This window comes from Haliaeetus leucocephalus, unplaced genomic scaffold (genome assembly GCF_000737465.1).
Source record: "Haliaeetus leucocephalus isolate CR32 unplaced genomic scaffold, Haliaeetus_leucocephalus-4.0 Scaffold656, whole genome shotgun sequence".
In the NCBI taxonomy this organism is placed as follows: Eukaryota; Metazoa; Chordata; class Aves; order Accipitriformes; family Accipitridae; genus Haliaeetus; species Haliaeetus leucocephalus.
In genome coordinates, this window is record NW_010973092.1 from 17,155,584 (window position 1) to 17,170,226 (window position 14,643).

Here is a 14,643-nt window from a genome sequence, read left to right on the forward strand (position 1 = left end):
TTTCAAGCACTGCAATTTTTTTTTTTTTAATTAATTTTCACAAATTAGTATTGGCTATGGAGACTGAAAGCTTCATTCAAGATCGCATGGCTGAGATTTGACCTCTGTCCATTTTAGTGTGATTCTTCACCCATTTCTAACAGCAGCGGGCACAGATAAGAGGTGGCAGCATGGAGCTTGCCACAGGCACAAGGTAGAAACCTTTTGCTGTATAAAACCATCATTGCTGACTGCAGTAGAAACATGATCCAGCCAGTGATGAAGACACCTGCAGACAGGCAGAAGTCTATCCAACTTCAATGGTTTGTGAATAGGGAGACCTCTGTCCAGCTAATTACAGCCTTGTTCATCAACTACAATGTTTTAAAGTATGCTGGAAAAATGAGCTATACAAAAGAAATACCAAAGTTTATTCGAGTTGTTAACAATAAACAACATGTTCATAATAAATTTTATTTAGATGGTATATGTAGAGAACAGATGGTAGTGTTCATGTGTTTAGTAAAAATACTAGACGAAGACAAATATAGTTGATAGAGACTTTAAATTAAGAACTAGGAAGTTTTCATAACTTAATTATCAAGTTCTAAATACAGCTAAAACTTTTAGGGAAAACAGACAAAATTATCAGCTACAAAGATACTGTACTGCAAACCTAGTCCTTTACATTGCTAATAGTGGAAGCAATGCATCCACATCCAACTCTGTCTCACAAACGTTAATGCACTTGCCTTATGGGTGTTCTAGTCAGAAGTTAATAAGCAATCATTACGTCAAGGGAAAAGGCTAACTAAATCTTCCAGTTCATGATAGGCTTGAAGGAAAATTCACAGAAAGATAAACTGAGAAGTGCACTGTGTTTTATGAGTGTGTTCAGGTATGTTATTCAAACTTACAAGTTATCTGCCAGCTTTAAATTTTTAACCTCCTAATGTTGTGAAATTAAGAAAAAATGGACACTTACAGCCACTGTGTGTAGCTTTGCTCTGCTTCCACACAGCTTGGGAAGTATTTTATGAAACACAGTTTTCTGAACAATTCTGACATATGCTGATTGCTTGTGTGTAAAAACTACATCTGCATGTGCCAGTGGGACTCGTTCGTATATTCAGACCTGCAAAGGTCTAATAGAGTGAAGGGCTAAATGTGGTGTGTAAACAAGTCATGATTCCTGATGCTTCATATAAAAGAATGAGATGAGATGGGATGAGAGGAGAGGAGGAAAAAGCATCCAGAAAAAATAGAAAACACAGACACTCAGCACAGTCTGAACTCTTGAAGGGATTTTTTACTTGAGTTTTTCTTCTTTCTTGCTTAGTAAAGTGAGAACTACAATCAAAGGTTTTCCTGAAGTTATGGCATACAGCTATCCAATAAGGTATGAACTGATGCTACAGTCTTTTACTTAGTGGCCTCTTTCCCAGTGTCTTTGTTCATCATTTGAAACCTTTATGCCTCTGGTTATAAATAGTCAAAATCGGAGAGTAAATTGAACTATTCCCAGGCCAGGAAGGGAAAGAGATGTCTCACGAACAAAGTTTTATCACATAAACCTCAATTCCACTAGAAAATTAAGCTAGGAAATAAGAATGAGGTATTCAGCAGTTTCCCTGTAATAAATATATTTAGCAGCCATAAATACAAAGGAGAAACAAGAAGAATTTTGCATAATTGACCAAGGAAACACTATGCCATGAATTCAGCTACACAGCTAATACACCCAGTTACAAATTTGATAGGAAAAATTCTCTCAGGTTCTATGCACGATTGTGTATTTCAGAGCCTTTCATTGCAAAGAAAGCCACTATTTGCTATAATGAGATCATGACAAGGAAAAGCTTTACATGTACTGCAAATCTTAAAGCAAGTTATGAAAGTTAGCATGCCATCTTATGCTAATTGCAGCATGAAGGACTTGATGGACACCTCAGCGATCGCTACAAACACAGTGACTCAGCTTTGTGAAGGGAATACTTACTTATCAAATAATTAGAGATGCTGCAAACTGGGTGAAGAATGAAACTAGCTTTAAAATATAAAATGAATCTAAATTCTTTTGCAGGAAGGGCTAAAAAATACGGCATTGGGAATTACTCTGTTATTTTACCAACAGAACCATTTGAAACTGATTTCCTAATTGAGTGCACTGATATTAAGATATATGTAGCCAGCTTACACACTGATATCTATATACAGTAGTCTGAAGCTCTTCAGCAGATCCAGGTGATACTGTTTCCTTGTTTACGCTCTTTCTGGCCATGGACATAATGGCTAAGCCTCAATCTGGAAAAGATGTAGATGACGCTCATTGGCAAGGTCAAACAACTACAAGAGCTGGCAGGGTGTATGTTAGATCCATCTGCTTAGGCATATATACAAATTATTTGGCAAGGCATGGATGATATCACAGTAATTTTGGATCAGATTGCTTTTAGATTGCCAGGTGGAAGTTGAAAGATTTTGATCATCTGTTGTTCACAAAAATGCTGTGACTCCTCCTTCTGAATGCAGACCTTGCTACAGACATCCACGCCATGGATGCCTCTAGGTTAGGGTACTCACAGTGGTGAAGAATTAACTATTTCTCTTTAGTCATCTGTCCCAATGGGGTAACAAAAATATAGTTTCTGAGGATTGCTGTTTACAAGCCAATTAATTTAACATGAAAAAGTAATTACTTTCATCCATTTCTAGTTTTGAAAAAAGTTTTAAAATAAATTTGAATTTACCTAGACAATTCCGATTTCTTTTTTTAGGTCAATATCATTGTTTATACAGCTATACTTACGTCAACAAAACAATAAAAAAAAAAGTTGCCCGCTGCTCACAAGCATCATGAGAAATAATATTTGCTAAATGGCATAGAAGCTAGATTATGAAAAGAAGATACATTGATATTGTTTTTGTTGCTGCCCTCCACCTGCCATTTGGCTGATTTAACTCCCTCTGAAAACTTTCACAGTGTTAGTGTCTGAAGTAAAAATACAGATAATAGTTATTTATACTTCACCATGTTCAGCACTGTATAGTTATCTTCTATGCCAGTCTAGCTTCATTTGGCACCTGATTAAACAATAATTGGGCATGGCAGCAGCACTTTTTAGTGACTTCCTTGTCCTTGTTAATAAATCACAATTGTCAATTTATACCAAATTAGGCGAACTCTGCTCTCTTAAGCCTCATTTTATTTAAATCAGAAAGATTTATGATCCTCCAGTGTATAATACACCTTCCATTACCTCTGTAGCTAGTAATCAAGAATATGCCCGTCAAAGTCAAAGTGTAAGGATTCATCATATTATTTTTTAAAAACCCTAGTTCTTCTCCCACAAGTATGAAATTTAATTCTCAGTGGACATCTGAGGTTTATTTTGCAATTATATTCATTACCATGTAAATCCTGATTGTCCTTCTAAACCTCTCCTTACATAAGCACTTTGGGTTTCAATGGTCTTTTGGGCTTTTAATCAATGACAGAAGATATGCCATTAATCCATCACAGAGTCAATTCACGTAGCACATATCTGAACTGAGTCCAGAGGTGCCAAACTGGATGGGGCAGGTGTTCTAGAGCTTCCAAGGTTACCTGATCAACTGGCTGATACAGATCACTGTGTGAATATTTTGGGAGATGTAGAAGAAAATTAGGGACACTGAAAATAGTTGATTTTGCCCAGGGTTGCCTCTGTACATGAAATCCAACCCCAAATATTTGATGTGAAAATTGAATAAAATTGAATATTTTACATGTAGTCTCTAATTCAACCAATATTCATGAATGAGAATAATGTTTTCAGTACCTTCAAAACACTTAAGGGACTATTTATTTTAAAATACATATTGCAGTGACAACAAAACTTTCCCTCTCAGGCTATCAAAAGCCAGTGCCTCCTCCTTAATGTGAAAACTGTAGAGAAAGTTCTAAAGACTGGGTATTTGTATAGAAAACACAATTCTTCTTATAAATAAGAAATAAAAGAAATCTAACTGCTGTGTTTTAAACTTACTGCTCAAGGCAATTAACCTATGCCTAACACTCAAGCTATTGAACAAAGCCTCCACGAGATGGGAGGGACAAACTATATGCAGGAACCCAGTGAAACCTAACATGAGGCAGGGCTTATGTGATTAAAAAGTCCCTCCAAAGAACTCATTAGATTTCTGAAATAAATAGAGCTAAAGATGCTGGAAGAGTCACAGTCCATTTGAAGAAACTTTTGCTGGTGTATCCATGTCTGTTAAGAATGCAGGCTTTTGGTTTGGAACAGTTCTGTACTGATAAAAGGTCTCACAGTAAAATACACGTCGTATCAGCAAAAATGCCAGTATAATCTGTTTTGCTTGTGGAAGCTCTGTAACACTTCCCCTACAAGAGCTGCCAGTTCAGAGATACCAGCAATCCTTCCTGGCACAAACCAAGGCTGCAATTTGAGAGGGGGTTGAACTGGGACAGGTAACCCAGGCAGGCAGCAATGTTTTCAGAATCAAACATGCAAATGAATTCTTCAGACTACTAAAGAAATCAAACATGCCCACTACGATAATGAGCAAGAGCACAACATTTATTTCAGAGGCGCTCAGAAGTACGAGGAGGGGACCCGCAGGGGGCCATGGAGACAGGCGTCTGCCCGGCACCACCTCAGCGTTGGAGCCTGACACTGTCAGCAATGGAGTGCAGAGAGCTTTGGTACAACTTTCCCTGTGGTGTGTGTGCACTTACCCCTAAGCAGTAATCTACTAATTCTCCAGCTAGTCTGGCATTATATCACTTCTGTTAACAGGCGAGAGTCTACTCACACATGAGAAAGTTTTCTTTTCAGCTTAGCCTGCTTACAGCAACTTCACCAATTCCATCATCCCCAAAGGAAAGGGGAAAATAAGGCAATTAACCTCCTAGGACAATCTCTGTTCATGTTCTTGGACAACAAAAGAAACCCAGAAGCCATATCATCAAGTACGGTCAATGCCAAGAAAGCCTCAAGGATAATAGATGACAATCACAAGAAAATCTAACAATACGGATTTTCAGCTGTGACCAACTACTTCAACTGATTCAATTATGCAGAAATGGTGGGATGTAAAAAATTAAGAGCTGGTTAAACAGAACTTGATTAAGCACAGTTATAGCAATCAGCAATCACCTGAAAGACAGACAAACCACAGAGGAAGAAAAATTATTATTTAGTGTAATAGGACCAGGCAAACATAAGAACAAGAGCCTGAAATTCAGACTCAATGCCAATAAAAACTTCTCCTTTACCCTGGGAAAAGAAAGATTGGAAGTCTGGTCTCTTAAGGCATTTAGAACTAGACTAGAAAAACAGCAGTAAAAACAAAGTGGGGGGTAATAATTCACATTGACAAAAGAATGAATATGACGGTGCCCACCTGTGGGTATGGCTTACTATTCACCTTAACTGCTCAGCTACTTCTGATGCAGCACTGAACAAACACAGCAAATGCCTAAAGCTGCTCAACATCTGCTTCCTTGTTGGCCTAACAAAAATGGAAATACTTCTTCAGAGCTGGCTTTATTGTTAAAAGCCCTCATTAGGGCATGCCACAATACATTACTATGTTTTTTACAGGGCTTGTGGTGGGTGTATGCATGCCTCACTACCTTCAGCCAGCAACTGTGGCGGTAATCCTTCCTTAAGCCTTTCATTTTAATGCTCTTCTAGATGAAAATCTCCATTTTCTTTAGACCTGCTATAACAGAAAGGGCAAAAAGAAAGAAACACAAGTCTGACTGATGCATGTTAAATTTTATGGAATAAGCATACACAGGAAAATATTGTGATTTCTGCAGTTTTTTCTGCCCTAGGAGCATTATATGAAATTATAACTACCTACTGCTGACAGTGGTGTTTGCCCTAAAAATCCATACATAAATATAGGTCTACTCATTTTACGTGGCCACCCATTACCTCTCATCCCTAAAGGCTTTCTGCTTTACTTTACTAAGAGTGGAAAATTCTTCTTCAACATCCATTAATAAGTATTTTCAGTATGGTTAAAACAAACAAACAAAAAATAAAACACCCCAGATCACATAAACACACGCTCCAGGAAAATTTATTAGAATGAAAGTTCAAGGCAGAACCACCTCACACAAACAGTATTTTGCTGCACTGATTTCTTTATATGAAAACTTGGCATTGAGCTTACATTCCACTGCCTGTCCCCCCGACCCTGACACTGGGAGAGGAAAGAGGCCAAGACAGAGTAACACGTGAAGGCAGAGATGTTTGCTCTCCTGTCTCACATGGAAGAGGGCAGGCTGGTTTAAGAGCTCCTTCCAGTTTCTCCTCCTTTTGCAATTCCAGCTCAGGGATTTATTTGTGCACTGAATGATGTATATGGGGACTTATATGCATATGTTAATAGATCCAAAGAAACAAAAGCACGGAGTTACATTTCCAACCAGTATTAGCCTCACAAACTAGGCACGGACTCTCACACAGCTGGCATGCATCAGCAGCCAAACTCTACACTTGGTTACATTCATATAACCCCACCCAAATCAGCGTAACTGTGAAACTGGCCCATTGGAATAAACTTGCACTGTCTCAGCCTTGAGCTGTAAGAGCTGGCCAGAATATCTGTACATGAGCAAACACTACCATATCTACATTTTAGGATCAGTTCTGTGTTGAATACTCCTCAAAACAGCCATTATACTAGGGCTCTGACAGATTATTCATGTAATGCTACAGAAGTAGATCTACATGGCAAAGTGCAAATACAGCAAACTTCATTTGCCTGTGCTCCAAGCAAATGCAAGGCCATGTGCGTGAGTGAACGATACAGTCAGTGAAGCACTGAGTCCCTGCCAATGGTACGGGGTCTGTACTGGTATAACCTGCTTATTAGCCCTGTGCTGAGCAGTCACAGCTTCTGCTCAGCTACATCTATCTGCTTAGGTGCTGGCACATTAGTTGTATCTCTGTACAGCATGGTAGACACAAATCCCACATATCCCAGAGACACTCTGCTCTGAGATTCTCAATTTCTAACCCTGTTTCCAGGGACAAAAACCTGGCACGGGGGGCAGGGAGGAGGAAGAGCCAAATTTCTAGTAGAACTTTGGAGCCAGCTTCCTCACTAAATATCATTCTGGCTTCACTATAATGCCTCCCACCACAAGAGTCTGGCTGCAAATAATACCGTCTCTCGAAAGCCCAAGAGCTTTACCCGGGATTTTTCCAATTGTATCTGTCATTCTGGATGACTGGTGAAATTGCTTGAACCCTCAAGATACTGCAGTGCTGCTAGAAAAGTCAGGGCACTGGCTGAACTCAACAGGGAGGTGAATAGAGTTGGATAAAATTTACAGAGGAACTCGACCACAGACACACATCAGCATCTGCTGCCTGAAGTGTGGGATATGTGCTGTACTAATTTTACCTATCTTCACTTCCCATTTCAGACAGCTTTTGGTAACAGCAGAACCCAGAGCTGACAAACATCCCACATCCCAACAGCTCAGGCTCCCATTTATCTGAGCACCCAAAGAGGCTGCGGTGATGCCTAGGCAGGTAGTGCATTTCATATTCCAGGTTGGCAGTGTTCTTCCATTTTAGATAAAACACAGATGTATTTTAAACGCTCTCTCCCCAGTTCTACAAATAACTCTATTTGGAAAAAAAGATAACTATTCTCCTTCATTTGTTGTTACCTCAGTTGTAAGAAAAAAAGTATGAAAGACACAAAAATCAGCCAAAAAATCCAAAAGGGCGTTTTCAGAATACAGCAACAACAAAATACACTTAGTGTTTTTTTCACTCACCTTAGTTTTTACTACAGCTATTCAAGTAAATCCTTCCTCAATGGCTTATTGATTGCAAGTTTGATTATTCTCTTGAATTCTAACATCCATAGACTCGATTTTATAATATCAATGGGAATACATAAAAGCCACACGCTCTGCAGGATAAATGAATTAGCATGGTACTGTTATCTATTTACCAGCCACCGGCTGCACTCACACACACTTGCACTGCAGGTGGCCAGCAGCATTTAAAGCAGAAGAAAGCCTAGTTTCTCTACTTGTAATCATACTTCACAATCTAAACCACACATATTTAAATAATCTTTCAAAGAATGTTATGGAGAAGAGAAAAAAACCCCTGCTGGATAATTACACCTATGTCTGTGTTTAATATGAAAACACAAGTTTCATAACATTAAGAGACATTTCCTGCCAGCACTGGTGGCACCCTGGAGCTCAGGCTTCTGCAGCCCGCCAGTTGCCGTGGGTGGCACTCTTACACCATCTCCCACTGTCTTTGGGGCTTTGTCCCCAAAGAACAACCACAAAAGCACTGTTTCAACCATGGCTTATGTATAGCAAACACATTCATCACCCATTTTAAGGAAAGAGCTGCAGCAAAGATAGCTATCAGCACATAGCCGCCTCCATTCCTAAGTGAGCAATCTGTATTTCTGTCCTCATCAAATACAACTGCTCAGCCCACTGGCCTCTCAGCTCAGGTGGTCCATGAGTTATCTCACTTTTAAGTTTACTCGAACCCATCATGGGCAGCATTACACATTGCTAAAAGCCCCATAAGGTATACATTCAAGAGCAAAAACATTTTTGTGATATGAAAAATAAGAGATTGAGTCATCATCAGTGTGGTAATGAAAAATAAGGCTATAGGCTTTTGCAACTGGAGTTAACTGGTGGAAGTTCCCAATTCCATCAGACACCAGTTTGGCCACTGGTAACTTAGGTGGCTTTCTGCTAGTTGGCTCACTGTTTTTTTCCCCGAAGGCTAGCATGAGCATAGGAACCCCAGAAAGGGGTCTGTAACTGTCCCTTTCCAGGGAAGATTATAAAGTCGTCAGCTTATTTGAATGAGCTTACATTTGAAAAAAGGGTGGGTTTTTCACTTTATTGATGCACTCTTCCACACAGGATTTTTTCAAACCTACATCAAACAAGGAAAAACAAATGCTGAGAGGGCAGATTTAGGACAATTTATCAAGGTCTGGGAAATAGCTTCCAGATGGATAGAGCTGTTTGGTGCTGGCTGGTGAGAAGGAAGCAAGGTATTGTTATTGAATTAGCATGAATCTCTGGTGGAGAACTGCATGGTAGATAGAGTGGTCCTTTCATATGGTTTGCATTTGGACCTGTCATATTTCATTTTTATTCAAAAACCTGTGGTAAAGACACACAGTTCTTCTTGGCTTATTAAATTTCCACCAATTCTCCCTGTACTGTTATCCAGTCAGTATTTTTAAACTCTGCTCTAAGTGCCATGCCTGGGTCTGTTTGCTCTTTGCCATGCTTGGATGACATCTTGGTGCTTACAAGCTCACAAGTGGTTTTAGGTTTTGCCTTCACACACTGAATGTTACCTGAGAAAGTGTGTGAGAAAGGAGAAAAGCTGGATGCTCTGTGAGATGTTTAAACTGAGTCATTTCAAGAGTTTATCAAAACCTTTCTAAGCAAAACACTGCATAATGAGGTCTAATGCACACTAGAAAGTGATTGCTAATATAACTAGAGGATTATTCTTGATTATTTTCTTGTTAATAAATCCTCCCTTTGTAAACATGTCTTCTAGCCATATAAATACATGTATATATTAGTACATTTGCTAATACAGAAATAATGTAAAAACCAGCCAACCCAACAAGCAAAAAACCTAAGGGCAAAAAAAGATATGCTCATAACGAACAAATTTCTGCTTTGAATAACCTTGATACCTGTTCCACGATATATGCCTTATGCAGTAAGGCATATACAAAGATTTATGAATTCTCCTGCTAGTTTTGAAAGTGTTTACTTTTCAAGTTATCCTAACAGTCACCTAGTCCCTTCTGAAGAATTCAACCTAGTTTATGTTAAACATCAAATTAAAATGACTGTTCTTCTATTAACCTGAGGAAATAAACAGCCACAGTTTCCCGCATTGCAAAGACAAATCAATTGTTACCAAGTGGTTAGTTTCAGTTAAATGAATTTTTGACAATGTGGTCCTAGAAAAGCTGCTGGTTGATATGCTAATGGGTAGAAGGATTTTTAATGAGAGGAAATTTCCAATTTTTTTTCAATTATTTAGGAGAATTGTTATTACACTTGAGTACTAGGCGTGGGGGCACTGTGGTGAAATAGAAGAAATGAGCTTTACATCCTCCCTTTTCCAATGTTTCAGGGATCTACCACCATTACTCTGTTACCACCTGGGATGTATCCTAGGCAAACAGAGAAGGGAAATAGTGATATCAGAACCAACTAATTCCTAAATCTTACCTGAAATGTAAGACATGGATACTTGTGCTTACTTCCCACATGTATGTCTGTTTTTGCCCTTCATTTTTTTCCCTAAAGTTCTTATTACTCTGTGTTTTATGAGCATCTGCTTCAACTGACCAAGACTCCGTAAGAAATATCCAATGAGGCAAATAAAATCACAGTCTACAGGATACAACCTACTTCTTTGGCTGTAACATCCGATCCCCATCCCGGCTGTGAACAGATCATATGCCTCACTTATCACTTATACGTAATCCTTCAGCTACTGACTACTGAGCTAGGATTCCAGTTATATCAACTCTGAAACAAAGTCTTGGTAGCTTTAAGTTCTCATGATGCAGTGTTAACAATGGGAGTTATACATCACTCCTGAAGAAACTGCATTGCTCAATGACATGATTTTCCGATTTTCAAAGGTGTTATCAAGATACTGACACTGCATGCTCACAATGCTTGGCATCTACAGGATTCCACATTTGCAGATCCCTCTATGGACATTAGGGCTTAGAAGGCAGAGACAGCTGAGCTAGTGGTTCTGTCTGATCAGTTATCACCTTTCTGCTAATCAGTCTGTGTAAGATGGATGTAAACTAGCAGGTATCAACATTCCGTCACTGTGGACTAAACTGGCCCTTAATTCTCATCTGATTTGCCTCCTCTTTGGCTTGGCAGCCTATGAAATGGTTATCATGTTTCTGGCAAAAGAAAAGAAATTAAAAGGAAGATAAAAGCAACTTGCCATTTCATATGGATGTCTACAACAGAGCATCCGAGAATGCCCAAGGTTGGAAGTGACCTCTGGAGATCGTCTAGTCCAACCACCCTGTTCAAAGCAGGGTCAACTACAGCAAGTTGCTCAGGATGATCTGTATAGCCACAGCGCAGAGAGAAAGAAATGCCTTTCCCATTGCACAGGATAAGATTTGTCGCAGGGTACAGTTGAAAGGTCACCTACAATCTGCTTGAGTAAGGGATCTTTTGAGCTCAGTTCCCTGTAAAATTGACTTCTCATGGTACAATAATTAAGAAAACAGAAGGCATGGGGAACGCTTTATTGCTTTTCATGTAGTTCATTTGTAGTCATACCTTGAAGCCAAAATGGCAAGTGCACTGATAAAACTCCACTGGATCATTGTTGCATGTCCCATTGTTCTTACATGGATTGGAGAGGCAGGGGTTACACTTGGACACAACACTGATATCTACTGGCTCTGGAAAGGCAAAACACAGTGTATTAATAGAGAACTGGATTACAAAATTAATACTTCCCGTACTCACACATACATTTTTCCCTAATGCAGTATTCACCCTGCATTGGCACAAATGCACATGCTGCAGGTGCAGCTTTACACAACAGCATGGGATTCCCAGGGATCAGAGAGGATTTAAGTACTTAAATCAAGTGCTAAGCAAGTCTCAATGATGCTTATATTCTCCTGGACATGCAAACATCAGCTCTGAAAAAACATGTTGGGAATCTCCAGAGAGTGGGCTTATATATATATGGCTTTCAGCAATTTTTCCTTCTCTCAGTGCTGGAAATTCTGCAATAGCAACCCCTAGGGAACTATAACATGACATTTCTGTGGCTGGTAACAAGAATGAAAGTGCAGATGCAAGAGCAAAAATAAAAAACATGCATAAGAAAGATTTAGTTAGAGGCTTATGGGAATATTTAGGTGCAAAGTGTTCTACCATCCTTAATTTTAACAGAGTTCAAAACTTATTTTCTTCCTGTTCTGCCCAGAAGAATGATTATCAACATTCAGCGATCTCAGCAAAATGCAACAAAGACAAATATGCAAAGATGTAAATGTATGCAGGTGAATACACGTGGCTGTATTTAAGCCATTTAATAAACCACATTTTTTAACAGAACTCTTACAGAGAACTAGTGATGTTTGTGGGTGAGCAGGAAAACGAACACAGACCAAAACAATACTAAGTACATTTGGGTTTTCAAGTCAATCAATATTTTATTGTTGAGATTTTACAGAAAGCTAATTTAGACAGTTATATTTACGGTTAAAGAAATGGTGATTTTGAAATGACTACATGTCAAATATTAATAAGTTGACAGCTTTTACATGTAAAAAATAAACCCTAACATTTTAACAGGGCTTAAATTATATCAGGCAGTAAAGACCCCAAAATAATTTTATTTCATTTTTAAGGAAATACATTTTAAAAGAACTTAAAAATGGTCCTGTGCTAATCAGAAGTGGGCACAGAGCTTCTGTTATTGCATGACAAATGATAAGGAGGAGTAAATTGTGAAACATCCAAAAGTGAAGAAAGGAAGCTTATACTTGATGCTACAGAAGAGGTGGAGCTCTAGAAGGCTACCAAAACTAGGGATGAATAAAACCCTTCCAGTCAAGGATGTGCTTTGGACTGTCCTGTATGAGATACAAAAACCTTCATTATTAACTTTGAATACTTGCACAGCACCAACAGGGGGTAAGAACATTACAGAAACGTGTGCCAAGGACTCTCAGCTGAAAAGCACCTGCAATGTAAAGGCTATGTCCTGATCCTATACTGATGGTGGTGTTATCAGGGCCGCTGACTGTGGAGTGCAACATGCAATGGTCTGTTAACGGGGCACAGTTGATTGCAGACTGCAACATGCGATAACGAGGAGAAAGTAGACGAGAAGTAACAAATCCAAAAAATGAAACAAAAGATCGTTGTCGTCCTCTTCTATCTTTGTGTTTATGTCTAACTAAATGCCATACATGGAGTTAGGACAGCAAGAAAAAATAACTTCTAAATTTCTGGCACTGACAGGGGGTGGAATGTGACACATCTGAGCTACTTTTGTCTTGAAGGTAGAATATATGGAGAATATACGAAGGTGGCTCCTCAGAGAGCTCATGAGACAGGCTGCAGTGCTGCTCTTCTAGATTTAGAGGTCACTAAGCCAGAATTCGTTCTGTTATTTATTTATATCATAATACACATGCGTACATTTTCCATTTATTCCTATGGCATAGATCAACGCTAATTAATGTAGGAGCTAATAAGAACAGTGTTAGTTCCTAGCAGTTAAGTAGTTCATCAGTTTGCCCTTGTGGATTTGATTTATAAATCCACATAGCAAAATGCCCTCAGCCCAGCACATTCCTTTCCTCTACTGCATAACTAGGAGGGCAATTTAATAAAAAGCAGAGCTGAGTTTGCATGACTTGCACATTACATACTTTTATTTTCTTGGCTCTGCTGAGACATAACCTTCTGCTCAGTCACAGGCTAAAACCATAATTTTAACAAGAATAAGTTAAACTCTACTTTTTTTAAAATGTAAAAGTTACTGGAGGTCACACAGGATATCTACGCACTACCTTTATACAAGCATCTCAAAGTACCAAGCTCAGCATGGGCTGACTTCTGCAGCAATAACTCAGGGTTTTAGGGGGACAGAGGGTTCAGCCCACCCTGAGCTCCGTGCTAGCAGTACTTGAGCTAGGACTGAATCTACGCAGGCAAGAAGTACAGACATATCCTTGGACACCGCGTCATCCCAGTCTCGTTCTTCTCCTGACAGGCACAAGTCACAGCTACAGCTTAGCGATGAGAAGGTGATGGAGCTGCAGGACAAACCGAAGCCACACTGTACCCTGCCACAGGCCACGCACATGGCTCCACCCAAGGGTAAACCTGCACTTGACCTTGTAATAAATCCTGTTGCTCTACCATAAAAGAGCATCATCGATGTCCAGACAGAATAGCACGAGGCATTGGATCTCAAACATGCACATGGGAAATGGGTTCAGTTAGACTACCAAATCATGCATTCTTTTTCAAAACATATGTACTGTGATGAGAAAAGGTGAATTCTTCTAGGGCCTGGACCTTCTTGGAGTATACTGCCACTCGTCCAAACCATCCACAGTTTCTGCTTGTCCAAAGACCACCTCCGAATCAACACTTTTTTTCTCCTTTTCTATTCAGATAAAGTAAGCCATGGAGACAATTGGGATAGCAGAAAGCCCATCAGCTTTCTAGTGGACCAAACTAGTATTTACATAAAAACCATACAGCTGTTTTTAATAGTCTGGATCAGAGGTTTACTTGTCTCTTGCCTAAGAGTTGCTTGCTTAGTTTTGAGAGAGAGTGAGTGTAACTATTGATATATCACAGTTTCAGAATGAAGGCATCATCTAGCTTCTCTTTCTGGATTAATTTTCAGACCCTGTTTAATAGGTAAATACGATCATTTTCTTTGTTTCACCATATGTGAACAAGTACTTTATTTGATATTTAGGGTATATTTGTACTTCACATTTGAGAGACTATTATGAAGTCTGTAGTTCTGATAATTATAGTCAGAGTTCTGATAGTTTTGAGACTGACATTTCAAAGTAATTAAATTA

General features: G+C 39.1%; 1 protein-coding gene across 4 annotated transcripts in view; it reads right to left on the bottom strand.

Annotated features, from left to right (window-relative positions):
• Positions 1-14,643, bottom strand: part of SLIT3 (slit homolog 3 (Drosophila)) — a 531,488-nt gene that overhangs the window by 65,368 nt on the left and 451,477 nt on the right. For 3 of the 4 annotated variants that reach the window (XM_010579134.1, XM_010579136.1, XM_010579135.1), the window contains one exon: positions 11,354-11,478. In XM_010579134.1, coding sequence (XP_010577436.1) covers positions 11,354-11,478 — 125 coding nt within the window. Of the gene's footprint in view, positions 1-11,353; positions 11,484-14,294; positions 14,311-14,643 lie in introns of all 4 variants that reach the window. The other variant, XM_010579133.1, reaches the window with a different exon arrangement.